The 18067-nt window shown below is 68.7% G+C and overlaps 1 protein-coding gene across 1 annotated transcript in view; it reads left to right on the forward strand.

The window, feature by feature from the left end:
• Window positions 1-8394: 8394 nt before the first annotated feature.
• EXD3 (exonuclease 3'-5' domain containing 3) overlaps window positions 8395-18067 on the forward strand; it is a 37728-nt gene continuing 28055 nt past the window's right edge. Inside the window, 5 exon segments of the mRNA XM_054584701.1 lie at window positions 8395-8524; window positions 11927-12102; window positions 12352-12519; window positions 15994-16047; window positions 16913-17052. Of these exon segments, the coding sequence (XP_054440676.1) occupies window positions 8395-8524; window positions 11927-12102; window positions 12352-12519; window positions 15994-16047; window positions 16913-17052 (668 nt within the window).

Consider the following 18067-nt stretch of genomic DNA (forward strand, 5'->3'; position numbering starts at 1 on the left):
GGGGGGCCGAGGACGGCGGAACAGGGTCGTCTGGGTCCAGAGGTGGGCTCGGGCTGTGGTGCCCCTTCGAGGCCGGTGGGGGTCAGGGGCGGAGGAACGCTGGGCACTTGGACGCAGACAGGACGTCCGCGAGCGCCAGGTGCGCCACGCCTCCTGCTGTCCCTGGATCCCCTGCCCGACAGAGCGGCCCCCTCCCCGCGTCAGCCCCGCCCACCAGGCAGAGTCCCGCCCCGACCACGCCCCAACCAGTGGCGCGGCCCCTCCTGGATCTGGCCCCGCCCCGGACCGCTCGACCACGCCCCTGCCCCCCAGCCCAGCCCCCTGGACCGCCCGTTTCAGTTTCGGTCCCGCCCCCCGGGCTTTCGCGGAATAGCTCCGAGCGCTCGCGCTTCCCCGCCGGCCGCCCCGAGCCGGCCCGGCCGCGTTCTTCTGGGTGCTCCGGGGAAAGCCGTCCGGGTCCGTTGCTGACGCTGCTGCTGGGCCAAGGTTCCGGGCGGACCCCGCAGGCTCAGGTGAGCGACCTCGGGGTGTGGGCCGAGAAGGGCCGGCTCGGGCGGCTGGAGAGCAGAGGCAGGGCTGCGCCGAGGAGCTGCGGTGGGCAGCGCCCCTTAGTGGCCACTGTCGCTCCCTCCCCGCCAGCCCGCGGGCCGACTGACAGGTGCGAAGCCTTCGTGCCCCGGCTCTGCGGGCAGAGCTGCGCGTGGAATACACCCGGAGCCACAGGCCACACATGGTCCCCACGCCAGCGGCCAGTGCTGCAGAGGGACACCACTGGGAGGGACCCGAGGGCGGCCGGCCCATCCCAGGAGGGGTCTCCAGGAGCCTCTCCCGGGAGCCCGACGTCAACCCGCTCCGCCGGAGAAGCAGGTGGTGACAGCGACCCAGCTACAATTTGGGGGACTCCCTCCCGTCCCCGCCGCCGCCAGCGCTCCCCATCTTTCCCCCAGAGATGCGGTCCCAGTGAGCAGGCACCCAGCCTCACCCCAGCCCGTGGCTGGGTTGTCCCCATGTGGTGATGGGCAGTGGGCCTTGTTGACCTTAAAAATAAAAGTTATTTTACCAGCGAAAATAGATTTATGTGGGAACAGCAAAGAATCACTATTCAGGACAAGCAAGCTACAGCAAAGCCAGCCCAACAAAACAAGCGTGTTATTTTAGGGAGAAAAAGGAGGAAGTTGCGAGAGGTTGCTGCGAGCGGAAGTCCACTGGCGGGGAGCGAGGGCTCGCGAAGGTGGCGGGCTCTCGCGGGCGGGCCGCCGGGCAGCGGGTTTCGTGCGCAGCCCGCTGGGCGGGTAGACGGCGGTTCTGTCCTGGAAGGTCGGCGACAGCGCCCCCTCCTGCCCGACTCCACCTGAAATGACGCTTGTCCAGGAGGTTCCCCAGAAACACAGTGCCACACCGGCACCCAGAGGGAGCGGGTGGGCGATTTTAAGGACTCAGCTCGAGCGGTTGGGGGGCTGGCAGGTGCACAGCTGCAGGGAGGGCTGCGGGCCGCGGCCCGGGCAGCGCTGATGCTGCGGCTCAAGGCCAAGGCCGCCAGGAGGCCGCGTCCCTCCTCAGCCGGTTGTCTGAAGGCCTTCAACCGAATGATGAGGCCCACCCACCTCACGGGGGGAGGGTGCTATCCAAAACAGGGGTGTCCAGCCTTTTGGCATCTCCGGTCACGCTGGAAAAAGAGTTGTCCCAGGCTACGCATTAAATACATTGTGGCACAGAATCACAAAAAAATCTCACAATTTTTTTGGTTTTGTTTTAAGATTTTATTTATTTACTTTTAGAGAGAGGGGAAGGGAGGCAGAAAGAGAGGGAGAGGAACATCAATGTATGAGACACATCGACAGGTTGCCTCTCACATGCCCCTGAGCAGGGACCTGGCCCGCAGCCCAAGCCTGTGCCCTGATGGGCGATCGAACCAGCGACCCCTTGGTTCCCAGGCTCGCGCTCAGTCCACTGAGCCACACCAGCCAGGGCTCTAATAATGTTTTAAGTAAATTTACGATTTTGTGTGGGGCCACATTCATAGCCACCCTGGGCTTCATGAGGCCCACGGGCCACAGGTTGGACACCCCTGAATCCCTGAATCCGTTTCACAGCAGCTCGGGCCTGTGTTTGACCACCTCTCTGGGCACCGTGGCCTCGCCAGGCTGACAAATAAGATCACCCAGCCCCCAGCCCCGGAAATGCCCCCGTGGATGGCGGCGCCCTTTTCCCTGCGCCGCAGACCATCGGGGCCTCCAGGGTCCAGGAGGCCTGTGCCCAGAACGGCTGCTGGGGCGCAGAGCTCAGCGGTCACTCAGAGGCTGGCCGCCCTCCTTCCCTGGTTGGTCCTGCGGGGCGGGCGGGCGGGCGGGCGGTGTCTCCTCCGGTGCCACCCTGGGCCAGCTCTCTGAGGCCACGGCGTCCTCTCCTGTGGGCTGGGCCAACGGGTGCTCGTGGCGGGGGCGGGGGATGCTGTGCAGAGTGATGGGGGCGGGGCCTTTGAGGCGCCAGCCAGGCCCTGGGGTCCCTGCTGGGCTCCTGGGCGCGCAGACCGAGCTTCTCACACTCCCGTCCTCCCAGACTGGCCGGACCACACCTCCCACACCCCCGTCCCTCCTGGTCCCCCAGCGGTGTCTGCTCAGGGTCGCTGTCCTGTCTCGGGGGCCACGGCCTCTACGGCGCCGACCCCCTCCCACTGTAAGCTCCCCGGTTGGCTCTCACGGTCCTACTGTCCCACCCGGGGGTCCTCCTTGCCAACGGCTGCAGGCCCCACACCCTCGGCCTGACCACCCCTCACCCCCCGGGGCCTCCCGTCCCCTCCTCTGGGCGGGAGGGGCTCGGCTCTGCCGACCCATCTGCGCGTCCGTCTCGGTCCTTCTTGACCTGGAGCCTCAGGGGCACGGGCAGGTCCCATCTGCTCCCCGGCTGCCCCCATGGCTGGGGTCCTCCGGGGCCCCCGCTCCGCCTGCGGTCCCGGCCCCGGCCTCCCCGGGAGATGGAGCAGCCAGCAGGGGACCCCGAGCGCCTGCACCCACGGACCTGCCTCCCCGAGGACGTTCCCTCCCCGGGGTTCGTTGTAGAGCACAAATGCCAATCAAATGAGGAGGAACTGGATGTTTGGAAATTGACTGTAGCTCAATTCAAGGAAGGCTTTTTGGTTTTGTGTTTTTAAACAATGGCACTTTCCAAGAGAAAAAAATGCCATGTAAGATTTTTCTCTAAGGAAATAGAGCCTGGAGACGCTTGACTTCCTCCCCCCACCACTTTCCCCTGCCCCACTCGCCCCCACTCCCACCCCTAGTCCGTCCCCATTTTGGCTTTGTCCGTGGGCCCTTCACGCTGACTCCCAAGTTCCGCCCCGGCCGGCCGGGCATGCCGGGGCTGCGGCCGCCACGCACGCTCTCCGCGCGCCCCCCACGGGCCCTTGTGCCGGCGGCTGCCCTGGTGGGGCACCCTGGTGGCCGCTGCCGCCAGGCTCGCGGCTCCGAACCCACCGCTGCAGCCTGTTTACGGGCTGCGGGCCGTTAACACGTTAGCTCACGACCTTGCGGTGCCCCCCCCCCCACCAACCCATTTTCTCCAAGAAGAAAACTAGAAATACCCAGGAAGGGGCGGGCGCACCCGACGGGCGCGCTCTCCTCCGGCAGCAGGAGGCTGATCGAGGCCGATCTCCTTCCAGGGTCGGAGCTGAAAGGAGATGATGGGATGGGGAGTTTTTATCCACTCCCGCAGGGTCGCGGGTGCAGGGGCCCGGGAGGCAGGCGGCTCCCCCCTCGGCTGCTGGTCTCCGAGCCCCGTCTGTGCCGCGGCATGGACACAGTCCAGCCCTCAGCGGGGGGTGCCCGGAGCCCCGGCTGCTCCGCGGGCCGGGTGCCCAGGCCGTGGGCCGCTGTCTGCAGGGAGACCCGTGCGAACGAGGGGTCTCTAGCAAACTGCCTCCGTGATGTCGTCTCATGAATCAAATGAAACAAAAACAGCCCGTGTAAAGCAGCGTGTGTGCCCCGTGCAATGAAGGACTGAGCGAGCGAACTGCACCGGGAAACATCGAAGGGAAAGGGCCGGCGTGGGGTCCTCTCAGAGACATAACAGGTCCCTGTGAGCGAAGGGCAGGCGGCTGTGGAAGGAGAGGATCATCTGTGGACCATTAAGAGAAAAAGCAAATCCAGGAAGCTCGTATTTAACCAAAAAGCATTCAAGGAAGGAAGCTATGCCTCAAATGTCAAAAACAGACCGAAGAGCCCTGGCCGGTGCGGCTCAGTGGACTGAGTGTCGGCCTGTGAGCAGAAAGGTCGCTGGTTCGATTCCCAGGCAGGGCACAGGTCTGGGTTGCGGGCCAGGTCCCCAGTGGGGGGCACATGACAATTAACCACACGCGGATGTTTCTCTCCCTCTCTCCCTCTCTCCCTCCCTCCCTCTCTCTCTAAAAATAAGTAAATAAAATACTTTTTAAAAAGATACCAGGAGGGAGAAGAGACCGCAATAGAAAAGCTCAATTAACGAAATGCTAAATCAGAAAGCATAACGTTCATAAGATCAAAAACTAGTTCTTCGAAAAGATTGCTGAGATCAGCTTCTGACCAGACTAAGGAAAAGCAGAGAAGGAAACCACTGGGCACGAAGGGAGGAGAGACCACGGTGGAGATGGGCTCGCGGTGCGCCCGCCGGGGCGTTCGAAACGAGCGCCCGGCCGCAGTGGCTCGCAGGCATTCACGGGTCGATTCTTCTCCGCGCCCTGCCTGGGGACCGAACCTGCGGCCTGGGCGCATCAGGACGACACCCTGACCACGGAGCCGCCAGGCCAGGGCGGGGGTTTCCTTTGTTCGTGAGTACAAAGCAGAGTGTGTTCATTGAATAATATTGAGAAAATGCAAAACATAAAACAGAGAATACCGAGAACCGGCGGTCTGCAGCCCCAGCACTCGGGGGGAGGCCTGGGGGTCCTCGTGTGCATCCACGCAGCTCCAGCGAGGGGCGCAGCACACCCTGCCACGTGGCCCCTCCAGTTACACCAATTTGCGCCCCACAGGGAGGAATTTTTTCTAGCATGCGGTTTTTCCTGGCCACCTCGTTCCGTCGAACGCGGCCTGCGAAAGCAGAGAGGGAGCAGGAGGGCCCACCAGCGTCCGGCCGGCGACCTCTGCCCCCCGCCCACTGCAGCCCAGCTGCCCCTGGGGAGGGTCCGCAGCCAGGGGCTGGTTCCCCGCGACCTCCATGCAGGGCTGGAGCCCACATGGCCACCAGAGTGACGGTCACCGACGGACTCCAGGGGGGCGCGGGCCCCGGGCCACCGCAGCTGCCCCAGAAACGTGCTCCGTGGAGGAGCTGGGCACAAAGACTTCGCATCACGTGACCCAAGGGCACAGAGCGTCCACACGCGCAGGCCCACGGAGGCAGGGCAGGGCGTGCGGCCGCCCGGCGGGGAGGCCGGGCGGGGCTCCTGGGGGTGCAGTGCTGCGTGCCGCCCGGCCGATGGGGGCCGACACCTGAATACGCGGGAACACCGGGCTGCGCCCTGGGGAAGGGCGCACTCTGCAGTGTGTGAATCACACCTCAAAGCCGTAAAAAAGTCGCTGAGACACGCGCACACTTTCAATTCAGCGTGAAAGCCAGTCAGTCTGGCTTTCACGTCGGGGCTGTCGTCTGACAGAAGCGGCCTGAGCGGCCTGCGGGCAGGGGTCCGGCTGGGCCCCCCGTGCCTCGGGGGCCTGGGAGGCCCTGCGTCTGGACTTGGGGGACGGGGCGGTGACTTCCCCGTGGGCTGCCTTGTGAGGAGCCGAGGCTGCGTGCGGGCGGGCGGGTGTGGGCGGCGCGCTTGGGCGGGAGGCCGCCGAGCCGCCTGTGGCCGGTCTGTCTGAGCGGCTGTTCCCCAGTTGAGACCACAGTGTCCGGCAGAGACATGCGGGCCACGCCTGTGCTTTCAAGTGTCCCAGCAGGCACGCTGAGAACGTGCAAAGAAACAGGTGAGATTAATTTTACTGCTATGCTTTATTTAACCTCCATGTGTCGGAGACATTACCATTCCCACATGCAAAGGCTATAAAAACGCAGGACCAAGGGGCGTGACGCCATCGGCCGCCCGTGCGGTGCGGTGCAGTGCTTGCCGCGGGTGGCTGCCGACCGGCCACGTCCCGCCACGTCCCGCCACGGCCCTGCTGTGCGTCTGCTTGGCAGGAACTGCACGGGAGCAGAAAGTCTCATAAGGCCTCCCGTGAACAGGTTAAAGGAGGACACACGGTGCTCTTTGCAAGTGTGGGGCGGTGTCCCAAGCAGAATGCATGTCCACAGGACCCTGTTGGCCGCCGGGAAATGTAACCACGTTGCCGGCCGGGGTGGCCTCGAGCCAGGGGAGCCCATGTGGAGAGCTCGTGGGTCCCTGTGGGTCCTCGTGGCGGGCCCACCTGTGCAGTCCGGGAAGCCAAGGCTACCTGGGCCCCCACCCCTCCGGGACCACAGGCATGGGCACTGCATGGCCTGCCCGGAGCCTAATTGTCTCTCTTCTCTCCCTTCTAGTTCCACACGCCTCTAGCTGCCTGCTGCCTCCCCGGCCAGACCCGGCCTGAGGACGGACCCTGGACACCCCGCGGCTGCTAGAGACCCGCTGCCGCCAGAGACCCCGCGACTGCTAGAGACCCCTCCTCCGTGGGTGAGTCTGTGCCCCACGCGGCCCTGAGTCCCGCTGAGCCACACGTGGCAGGGCCAGGTGTGCGGAGTGCGCATGTGTGGTGTGTGCACAGGGTGTGCGCTTGGGGTGCGTGCGCAGGGCCATGGGGGGGGGTGGGACGCGTGTGCACTGTATGTAGCGCCCTGTGCCCGGGGACACGTGTGTGCTCTGGGCAGGGACCCCGTCCGGGCGCCCAGCCCTGGGTGGGGCTGGAGCACTTGGGGTGAACTCTGGTGTGGACGTGGGTGTCCTCAGGGGACAGGACACGGGGCCCCACTCGCTGGACGGATGATGCGGAGAGCCGGCTGGGACCCAGGACCCTTCAGGGAGCAGGACAGGAGCCATAGTGGGGCGGAAGCGGGGGCAGCTGGGGCGCCGGCGCCCGGAGTCTGGCCGAGTGCTGGCGCTGCACCCGCCTCGAGCCGCCGCCTCGGGCTCCTGGCCGGACACAAAGGTGTCCTATCCGCCCTGCCAGGCGCTGTGAGTGCGGGAGCCCAGGGACCCCACGTGGCGCCCCGGCCCTGGGCCAAGGCCTGGGGGAGGGGGTGCAGGGGCAGCCCGGGTCCCAGCTGCGGGCGGGGGGCTGCAGAGGCACGTGGGGGGCAGGCGGCCTCCCTTTGGTGCCATGGGTGTGACGGCAGAGACCCGCCTTCTCATGTCCCCTGAGACCCGGTCCCCGGAGTCGGCGCACCTCTCCGTCCCAGGCCCCCCGCCGTCCCCACCAGCCTCCCCAGCGGGGTTTGCTCTGCCCAACCAGGCACAGGAGCCAGGACCCAGGGTCATGGGGGACAGAGACCCAGGGGCCTTGGGGTCAGGATTCAGGGTTTAGGGGTAGCAGGTGGTGCCCACGGGGGCGCCTTTAGGCCCCCAGGCAGGGCCCCTCCCTGGAGCCGACAAGGGGCCGGCCCCCCCAGCATTGCACTCCCCCACGGCCCCCCACGGTCCCACCACCACCCGGGCGGCACAGCAGAGCCTGTAGCCACCCGGCCTCCTCCTTCACAGGCCCCCTCTGACGGGGTCGGCCGCGGAGTCCGGACCTGCCCGGAAGGCACCGCAGCCCTTCCCCGCTCTGCAGCTCATGCCTCGGTTTCCCCAGACCCAGCGGCCCCTCCCAGAGCCCCGCGCACTTTGCAGGCTCAAGGGCGCACCGTCCAGGGTGGCAGCCCAGGCGCCCGCCTGCCCCTCGGCCAGCACTTCCCCCCTCGGCCCCCGGCGTGGGCTCTGCCGGCCCTTGACACCCACCTCCCTGCGACTTCACATCACACACAGGGCACCCCCATCAGGTGCCCCTCAAGCCGACACAGCCCCCGCCCACCAGACGCCCCCGAACGGACACAGCCCCGCCAGCAGAAGCAGCCCCCCCCAGTCACGGCACCCACCCGCCCGGGGCGCCCGCCCCCTGGCCCGCGGGGGGAGCGGCTCGGCTGGCAGGCTGGCCGGGGCCCGGGGCGCCCTCCTCAGCGAGGGCCTCTCCACCAGGGCCCAGGCGGCCCCCCGGTGCTTGTGGCCCCTCCGCTGGGTTTGCTGCTCAGCAGGGCCCTCCTTCCGCTGTCCCCCGGAACTTGGACACCCCGAGACCCCAGGGCCTCCGTGGAGGGAAGGCAGGGCGCCAGCATCAGGTCAGCCCCAGGCCACCAGCTGGTCCTGCCACTGGTGGCCAAGAGTGACGTGGGGCCAGGACATGTGGCCTATCCTCCCTGCCTCCCCGAGCAGAGCCGAGCCAACATGCTCAGTTGAGACCTCACTTGGGCTCGATGATCGTCTTCCTCCTGGAAGCGTGGCCTTCAGGTGCCGGAGCCAGAAGCGCTGCGTCCCTGGCATCTGGCCAGTGCCAGGTTTTCGGGGTGCTGGAGTTCGCGGGGGGCCTTGGGGAGTCCGGCTGCCGTGCGCGCCTCAGGAAGCCAGTGCCGGGCTGGCCCTCACAGGTGTGCGAAGGGGCCGCCGCGGCTCTGCAGGCTGGCGCCTGGCGGTCGGGTTCTGCGCGAGCCCCTCCCCTGCCCTGGGGGGCCGCTGGCAGGAGTGGCGGTGCACCCCGCCAATGCCCGGGAGCGTACAGTGAATCGTCCGCTCGAGTTCCTCTTCACTGTCCTGCCAGCAGGCAGCTGCACCCCCACCCACGCGCGCCTGGGCGCGTCGGGGGTCAGGCACCAGGCCAGAGGCCACCCGTCCCGGACATGAGCTGTGGACTTGGGGCCCAGGCCTGGGGGGGTGCGGCTGACGTCCTCCCTGTGGACAGAGCCCCTCAGGGTCAGGGCCGCGCCCCCCCCCCCCCCCCACATGCACACACCCACCCGGCACACCCGGCACACGCGCATGTGCGCGCGCACACACTGGTACACCCACTCACCCCCGCTCACACCGCCCCACGGACAGCCGCGCGCGCACGCGTGCACTGCTGTGTGCACGGGTCCCGCAGCATCTACTGCTAAGTCTGGGCCAACGACCACGTTGCGCCTTCGATTGTCCGGGCCAGTCCTGCCTCCGTTAGGTCTTTTTCAAGAACGTTCTATGGGCTTTTCGCATGAACTGGGTTTGCGAGATTTATCCCAAGAGCTTTGGGATTTGGGGGCCGCTGCCACGGATGCTCGTTTCTGCGCGCGGCCGTGGGGTCCGCCGACAGCTCCTTTAGTTTCCTTCGGTGTCGGCTCTCGCGGCGCTTAGCGGTCGTTAATGTCACTCAAAACACTTTTGTTAAGGTTGTGCTGTGACAGCCGTCCTATCCGCGTGCGTTTAAAAAAACCTATCAAAATTGGTGAATTTCTGTGCAGCCATTTTAATAGTGAGGATGGAAGAGAATACGCAACATTTTCGGCATATTATGCTTTATTATGTCAAGAAAAGTAAAAATGCAACTGAAACACAAGATTTGGGCCGTGCAGGGAGAGGGTCCTGTGACCGCCCGAACGCGTCCGACGCGGCCCGCAGAGTTCAGAGTTCGTCGGCGCTGCGGGCATTCCGGCAAAGAATCCTTTGCTGTGGGGCCGCCCAAGGCACTGCAGGGCGCCCGGCCGCCGCCCGGCCTCCAGGCCGATGCCGGCCGGAGACAGCCGACCTGCTCAAAGCATTCAGGCCAACAGAGCCATCGGCGAAAGTGAAAACCGTGTCTTTTATTCTACGGAAAAGAGCCGAACGGACTTCTCGGCCCGCCCCGTACTTGGCAGGGAAGCCGCTGGCCTGTGCCGCGCTCGTTGACTGAGTCTAATAACCGCCCTAGAGTCTCTGTGGCTTCCCACAGACTCCGTCATTCTGTCAGTGAGTCACGATGCTTTTGTTTTTATTTTTAAAGACATTTTTGGGCAGCAATTTTAGAACCACAGCAAAATGAAGAACGTGCAGAGACTTCCCGCGGGCGCCCTCCCGACCCCCGACAGCCTCCCCATGATCAGCGCCCCGCAGGCCGGTCTGCGTGGTGCCACCGCGGGCCTGCGTCAACGCGGGAGTCTCGTCACCGCAGAGGGCGTATCCAGGAAGCCGAGGGGGCCGCGCGCTGACGCCTGAGCCAGGACAACCCGCTCCTGGGGCGCCCCCCCCACGGCGGGTTGTGTTTGTGCAGCGTCCGCTAGTCGGTCTCACTGTTGACGCGTCGTCGCCACCCGAGTCTGGGGGGGGCATCGTCAGGGTCACGCCCGGTGCCGAGCGTTCCGTGGGGTTGGACTGGCGTCTGACGACGCGCGTGCCGCCCCCGCCTCCCCCGAAAGCCCCCCCCACCACCACTCTCCCCACAGTTCGGCCTTTTCCAGGGCGTCACAGAATTGGAGTCGCACAGGGCGCGGCCCTACTGTGTGGCCTCTGCCCCGCGGCCACATGCTGCCAGGTCCCCGGGACTCTGCCCGGCGGGCGGCTCGTGCCCTTCACGCACTGGGTGCCCCGCGGCCCGCACGGGCCCGGTGGGCTGTCAGAATGACCGCGCTTGCGGCCGCCCCTCGGGCCGTGCGGGCGACAGCGGACCCTTCGCTGCTTCTGCACGGGGACCGTGGGGGTCAGGTCTGCGTTTTGGGGGCTCCGTGGCAGCCTTCTGTCCGGTTAAGGACGTTTTCCTGCCTCTCAGTTTCCTGAGTTGTTTCTTACACGGTGACAGGAGCTGTGTGGCTGTGTCCCCGGGCCCGTGAGGGAGTCGCAGTGACAGATGTCCTGCTGTTCACTCAGCGTCCAGCCCGCGGGTGAGCCCCCCCTCACTGCAGGTCAGAGGGTGGAGGTCGGAGGTCGGAGGCCATCAGTCTAACCCCTGGGTCTGTCTGTGTCCCGGTGGCTGCCTTCCAGGGCTCGGCCGGGCTGTGCCCCCGGGGGCTCCCCTCTGGGTCCCGTCAGTGCAGGGGTCTGGCCCGTTGTCGCTGCCCCCTCAGTTCTCGGGGGGATTTGCTGGTTCTCACCCCCCATTCCAGCCAGGGGTCCGCGAGGAACCGCCCTCTCCCTGGCGGGTCCCGACTCTGACCCCTGACCCTGCCGTGTGCGCGCCTGGCTGGGCCTGGGTCAGCGCCAGGGGCGTCTCCACCTCCCTGAGGGGTCTGGGTCGGGGTTGGGGTCGGGGTCACGCCAGGTGCCCAGCCCCTGGGCGGCCGTCCCTCCTGTCCCCCCGGCTCAGAGCCCAGTGGCCCCGTCACTCTTGACAACAGAAGAGGCGTTTCTGCTGGACGTTTGCTCTGGGTCCCGAGCTCAGCAACCCCACGGCCGGCGGGAGGGCGGAGGGCTGGACAGCAGAGCTCGCTCAGCGGCGGGGCGCCTGGCGGCTGGGGGCAGGGCCTGTGCAGCCCGGCGCGGAGGGGGGGGGGCGGCAGGTGAGGATGAGGAGGCGGGCAGGGCTGCGCTGAGGCACAGCGGGCGGGGGCGGGGCCGGCTCTCCGAGGCCGCCAGGGGCGCTGGTGGCTGGGGGCGACCCAGGGCTGGGTGCCCGGGCCGCTGCTTCGCTGGGACCTGGCCGAGAGCACCGTCCCCGTCCGCAGTGGCGGTGTCCCTGCCCTCCTCCCGACCGGGCGCCCCGCGGGCCCCTTCCCCGGGCAGCACCGAGCTGGGGGCCCACAGGGGATCTCCAGGCCGCCCACGGGCTCAGACAAGCAACGGGGCTGGGGGGCCCGGGGGGCCCGGGGGGCCCTTGGCCGTGCTGGGGGGGGCCCGCCTGGGGCGCAGCAGGGGCTAAGGCCCGGGGGCCCAGCCCCGCCTGCTTGAGACGCCACGGGGACCGGGTGCTGCTGGTGGTCACCGGTCTGTCTCCCCACCAGCTGCCCTGACGCCGCTGGGCAGGGCCGGGCCGGGCCGGAGGGAGGACCTGAGAGATCTGTGTCCCCGCAGCTCCAGGTTGGGGGTTCGCTGCCCTGGATGACCCGCGGGCTGGCCTCCTGGACCTGCTGGAGGGCGGCCGGGCCTGGCAGAGGAGGGGCCCCACCCTGCCGGCCTGGGTCGCCCGCGAGCCGGAGCGTTGGCTGCAGGCACAGCCCCCTCGGGCCTACCCGGGGGAACCCCCTCAGGTGAGCCCATCACCGAGCTCCAAAGATGCAGCCCTCGCACCCTGTCCACTGGTCTCGGCTCCGTGGGCTCCACGCTCCGCAGCCCCCAGGGTTGCCCGTGGGGGTGGGGGCTGGTACTCGGCCTCGGGACTGGCCGCTGAGGCTGGAGCCACACGTGCCCCCCGCCCCCCACCCCCCCACCCTCCGGGCCTCGCCCGCCCGGCCCCAGGAATCCCCCCGCCCGCCGAGGCCGGGTCTCGGGACTTCCAGGGCAGCCCGGGGCCGAGGCAACTGCAGGCCTATGCCCTCAGGGTCTTGGCTGATAGTCCTCCCAGCCTCGTGGAGCCGCTGGTCAGCATCTTCCGGCTGCAGGACACGGATCGGAGCTCCCTCCCGGCCCACGTCCACCGGCTCCACGAGGAGGGCAAGTTCAAGGAAGTGAGAGTGGACTCCGCGGGGCCCGGGGCCCTTCCGGGTCGGGGGGGCGGCGGGCTCAGGGACACTCCTTCCGGTTCTCAGGCTGCGGCCCCTGCCTGCCTGTGGGGTCCGCAGGGTGGCTGAGAACCCTGGGTGCTGCGTCCACGCCTCCCCAGGTCTGTCAGGAAGCCCCGCCGGGGAGCCTGGGGGCCACGCTTTGGGGAGCACCCCCCACCCCGAGTGTTTGCATGGACAGGGCAGCCAGCGGTCTTGGCTCTGGGAGGGGCTGGCTGCCGCCAGGCTCAGGCAGGGCCGCCTCCCCCTGCACCAGCGGCTACGCTCCCGAGTGTGTGGAAGCTCAGTGTGGGGCACAGACCACCAGTCATGTCCACGGAGAGTCGCGGGGGGGTGGGCATGCGTTTGGGCGCGCGAGCAGGGCCCATTCTGCCCCTTGCTGTGGGGAAGGCGGCGCCGTGGAAGCGGGGGCCGAGCGGCTCTGGGTCTCCAGGTGGGAACCGAGGCCGTGCCGTCCCGGGAATTCGCGGCATTTCCTTGCGGAGCAGGGCTGCCCTCGTTGAAGCCCTGAGGAGTCTGCGGGGAAGGCAAGGCCCTGAAGCGGGACTTGGGCGCAGGGGATCCCCCAGGCTTCTCCGTGCGATGACACGTGACAATCACAGCGTCAGGCAGCGAGCAGCGGATCCAGGGTGCCGGCGGGGGTGGGGCTCCCACGGAGGGAGGGGCCCGCGTCTGGGGACCTCCGGCTCGGTCCCGCTCGCCCCACGCACGGCCTGCTGGGGCCCGGCCAGCGCTCTCAGGGGCAGGCGGGGCACCGAGGTGTGGCCCCCGCTCCTGGAGAGGCCCGGCCTCGGAACTGAGGCTCTGGGGGCTCGGGGGTGGGCCCTGCGGCTGGCGACGGGCGCTGCGGCTCCGAGACGGCCGCGTGGGGACAATGCGGGGCCGGGCTCCTGCTCACGGGCCCAGGCCGTTCTCCGGGGCTGAATGGGCGGCTGTGCCTTCGAGGAATGCAGGAGGCCGGCTAGTGTTTCCTGTCTTCTGTTGCACTCGAGCCTTTCAAAGAGCGTCTGGGGCGGCTGAATGCGCCTCCCTCGCGCTCCGAGGCAGGAATCCCGACACAAAGGGGGCTCTTGTCCCGCACAGGCCCCTCCTGCGCAGAAAAGCCATTGTCCCGGGCGGGCCGCCCGGCGGGCGGTATGAGCCGCAGCGCCCGCGCCAGGCCGCATGCAGGCCTGCGTGCTCGGAGCAGCAGGCTCCGCCGGCCCAACGCGACGCGGTATTTCATGTCCAGGCGGCGGCTGGCTCCGAGTGGGATGAATGCCCCCTTTTGTCTACTGACTTATTTTATTTACATTTTTTAAACAGCTTATCAAGGTAAAAAGATAGCTTTGCTTTAAAAAAAAGGGGGGGGGGCCTTGGCTGCAGGCCCAGCCGAGCGCGGAGGTGGGGGCAGGCCCGTCCGGGGTCCGAGGCCCCCGGGGCAGCTGGCCCGGCGGCTCTAGTGCTCTCTCCCCACAGCCGCCGCCCTGACCCCTCTGGGCTTCCTTGGTTCTCTTCCCCGGAAGCGGCCGCGCTGAGTCCTTCTGGCCCGGCCTTGGGCAGCCCGGGGCCTCCCCTGGCGGCCGGCGCGTCCTCCGTGCAGACTTCAGGAAGGCCCGCGAGGGGCCCGGTGGGCCCGGCCCTGGGCCGCCTCCGTTGTCGGGGTCCGGCCCCTCCCCGCCTCCCCGCCTCGCACCTGGGGCCAGTCCTGGTGCCGGAGCTGGCGGGTGGCCCTCCTGCCTCTGCCAAGACTGCCGGGGGCGAGGCAGTGGGCAGCCTGGCCTGCGGTCCCCTCAGCAGAAGCTCAGACTGAGAAGTGACCAGAGACCGACTCTAAGCCCAGGCCGACGGCAGAACCACCTGGACCCCACCCCCCGGCCGGAGCCCCAAGACGGGACCGGGGCCGGGGGCTTCCTGGAGGGGGTGGTTCTGCTGCCAGCTGTCTCCCCGGGTCGGGTCACCGCGGCTGCCCCAGGCAAAGTCAGGGTACCCCGCTGTGGCTGGGTGCGACGAGGTGGCCTCGCCCCAACCCCCGGTCCTGCGCCACCCCCCAGCCTGACCCCCGGGTCTCTGGGGCTGTGGCGCCCCGTGAGGACACCTCCCAAACCGTCCCTGGGGGTGTCTACTTCCCGCAGCGTCAGGCGCGCTAACCGCACCCCTGCAGCATCCACGCGAGCCGCCAGGCCGGAGTGGGCCCCCCGGGAGCACAAGGCGCGTTGGCCGGAAAGGCCCGGACAGAAAGCTGGCTGCCTGGGGGGCCGGGGAGAAGAGAAGGGAACCCCCCTTCCGACAGCATCCGTGAGCCCCAGACAGGGCTGCGCCCCCCGCAGGTGAGGTCTGAGCTCCCGGCACAGTCGGCCCCTCCCCCCTGGGCCCGTCTCCCCGCAGCCCCTGGACGCAGCGCGGCCGCACAGAGGGCCCGGGGGGTGGGGCTGGAGATGGGGGGGCTGTGTGCGGCCTGCGTACGGCCCCGCCCTGACCACCTGCGGTCCGGCCACCATCCCAGGCTCCCCCACCCCAGAGAGCTGGGTCCAGATGGACGACAAAGTCTGGGCCTCGAAGGCGCTGGACCCGCCCGACGAGGCGGCTGACCGCCGGCCGCCCCTCCCCCGGCCTGCAGCCCCCTCCCCGCCCCTCCCCTCGCCTCTCCTGGGTCACTGGCTAGAAGGGCAGTCCCTCCCCAGCCGCTTCTCCTCCGGGCCCAGGCCAGCCCCGTGCCCTCCCCCGGCCCTGGGCCCCCGGGGGCTGGTGCAGGCCCCGCTCCTGGACCCCGGCCAGGCTGCGAGGCGCCGGGTCAGCGCTGCACAGGGAGGGGCCGCGGCCCCGGCCCCGCCCCCGGGATCCGGGCTGAGGCCTGAGCAAGCCTTTCCCAGGCCGCTATTTTGGTCCTTTCTGTGAGCCATGCAGGGCGGGCGGCTGCCCTGCCGGTTATTTTTGCTCATAATGGGAGCACGATGTATGGAAATTATTAATAGCATGGCCTGTGCTACGTGCGGGCGCTCTGCTGAGCGGCCGGGGCCTGGGCCCCGCTCCAGCCGCACCCGCGGCCCCCGGGGAAGCCCTCGTGTTGGACCGCCTTTCCCTGCAGGTCCGGGGCGCCCTGGGCACGTGGTGTGCGGGCCTCTGCCTCCCGTCTGCCCCCCACCGTCCGCCCACTCATCAGCAAGCCCTGGCCGGGGCCACCCGGGTTCAGCACCCACCTCGAGGCCCCGTCGGGCCTCACCCCAGCCTGGGGGAAGAGGGGTCATTGCCCCCTGCCCCCCCACGCCCGCCCCCCGCCGTGGAGTCTGGCTCAGCCCAGGGGGCTTCCCCGCCAGGACGCTTCAGCACCCAGGCCCGGTGGCTGTGCCCGCGCTCACCCGGCGCCGGGACCGCGGGGCGGGAGCCCCCTCGGCTGCCGGTGCCCTGGCGCAGCGTGACCTGCTCCTTTGTGCCTGCCAGGCTGCCATGCGGGGCATGACGCTGCGGCTGCCGCCAGCGCTCGGCGTGGAAGAGGTGAGCGTCCTCGTCCTCCGTGCCCCTCGGCGAGGCCCAGGCCTGTCAGGCTCTGCCGCCCACAGGGGCGCCCCGGGCACCGGGGGCAGGGGTCCCGCACGACCCGAGGACCACGGCGGGGACCGGGAGGGGGTGCGGGGAGCCGCCAGCGTGTGCCCCTGAGCGGTCAACGGACTCCTGTGCCACGTGCTCCCTGCGGCCGGGCGCCCGCCCGGCTGGCCAGCTGTGGTGGCCGGAGGGTGGCCCCGGGGGCTCCCATGAGGACCGGCCCGTTGGAGGTGCCCCCATCCCGCCTGCGCTCCCGACGGCTGCGCCGTGGGGCTGCACTGGGGGGAGAAGGCGGTAGAGGGGCTTCGCTGCAGCCTGGTTGTTGCGGGGGAGGGGCAGGCGCGTCCCAGGCGCAACGCCACAGCCCGCGGCTCCCTCGGGGCCTCCGGGGGCGGGCCCGGCCCACGTGCTGCCTTGCCCACGAGGAGGCATCGCTGGGCCCCCAGGACGAGGGCGGCCCTCACAGCCCCGTGCACACGGGGGAGGGCTGAGCTCCCTGCAGCCCTTTCTCGCGGACACGGGCTGGGCCAGAGCGGCAGGGGCGACCCGGGGAGCGTGGGCCTGTGTGCAGGTGTGCGCACGTGTGTGGGCGCGGGTGTGAGCGCGTGTGCGCACGTGTGCACGCGGTGGCGGGCACCGGGCAGGCTGGGTCGCGCGCACAGCACTCTGGGAGCCGGGACCCAGCCGGGCTTGGAGGCGGCGCCGGGGCGGGGGCGGGGCGGGCCACGTGGGCACTGGCCACTTCCCGTGACGGAAGGGAGGTGAGTCTGGGGCCTTGGCTGCCGAGGGCCGCGGCCGGAGGGTGCCCCCCCCGCAGGTGAGCACCCCGCTGCTCCTCCAGGACAAGGTGAGCCTCGTGGAGCGCTACGTGGACGGCTTCCCAGGCCTCCAGAGGAGGCTGCTGGCCCTCATGGACTCCTGGTGCCGGCCCAGCTTTGACAGCAGAGTCGTCGCCAGGTGAGCCCCAAGGGTCCCGGGTCAGCAAGGCGCCCACATCGGTCTGGAGCCCAGGGCGGGGCCGCAGGCACTGGGTTCATGTCGGCGCCCGCCCGGCCCCGCCCCGCCCCCCGAAGGTTGGGGCAGCGCCTGGGCTCCTCGTTGCAGCTCCCTGGGGCGCCGGCCAGGCCGCCACTTCCCGGGTTTGCTTCCCCTTCGCTGACACGCGCTCACTCTGCTGTCCCCGAGGCTGGCTGTGACGTCATACACTGCAGAGCAGATGGAGCACCCCTGGCCCGGGGCCAGGCACAGGGAGTGTGCGTTGCTGTCGGTCTTGCTGCGTGTTCAGAACGAGAGAGACACACAGAGCACGCCAGCGATGCAAGGCCGGGCTGCGGGGAGGCGGGTTACCTGCGCGTGTTGGTTCAAGTTAGTTAACTTGCCCTTCCTCGCTCTGGGCTCCGCAGGGGCCCGGGCCCCCGCGTCCCCGGTGATGCACACGCCCAGCACCCAGCTCTCGCCTCCGCCGGGCCCCTGGGAGAGCGGACCGGGGAGCCGAGCGGCCGGCGGCGAGGCGCGCGCTTCAGACGGAGCGGCCGGCGGCTGGTGCAGGCGGGGGCCGTGGCGGGCGCCGGGAAAGAGAGGTGGTCGGAGAGCGACCGGCGCCAAGAGTGGAGGAGGCGCCGCTGCAGAGCCACGGGCGTCCAGGGGTCACGAGAGCCACACACATGGCGACGGCTCAGATGGAACAGACCAAACCCTTGAAGAATGAGACTTTGCCAAAACTGATACTGAGAAAAACAGAAAATTTCAATAGTGCCATAGCTATTAAATGAGTATGTAGTTTAAAGCTTCAATGCAAAGAAACCTTTAGACCCGGATGGCTTTCCTGGTGAATTCTTCCGAACGCGCGAGGGGAAGGTGGCTCTGAGCTTCTCAGGCGTTTCCGCAGGACGTGGAAGGACCTTCTGAGAACCCGCCTGCTCCGCCAGGCTGAGCCCAGGTGCCCACACGTGAAAAGACATTTGGAGAAAGG

Source organism: Pteronotus mesoamericanus, unplaced genomic scaffold (genome assembly GCF_021234165.1).
Source record: "Pteronotus mesoamericanus isolate MK-2021 breed Mesoamerican mustached bat unplaced genomic scaffold, CSHL_Meso_final contig_78, whole genome shotgun sequence".
NCBI lineage: Eukaryota > Metazoa > Chordata > Mammalia > Chiroptera > Mormoopidae > Pteronotus > Pteronotus mesoamericanus.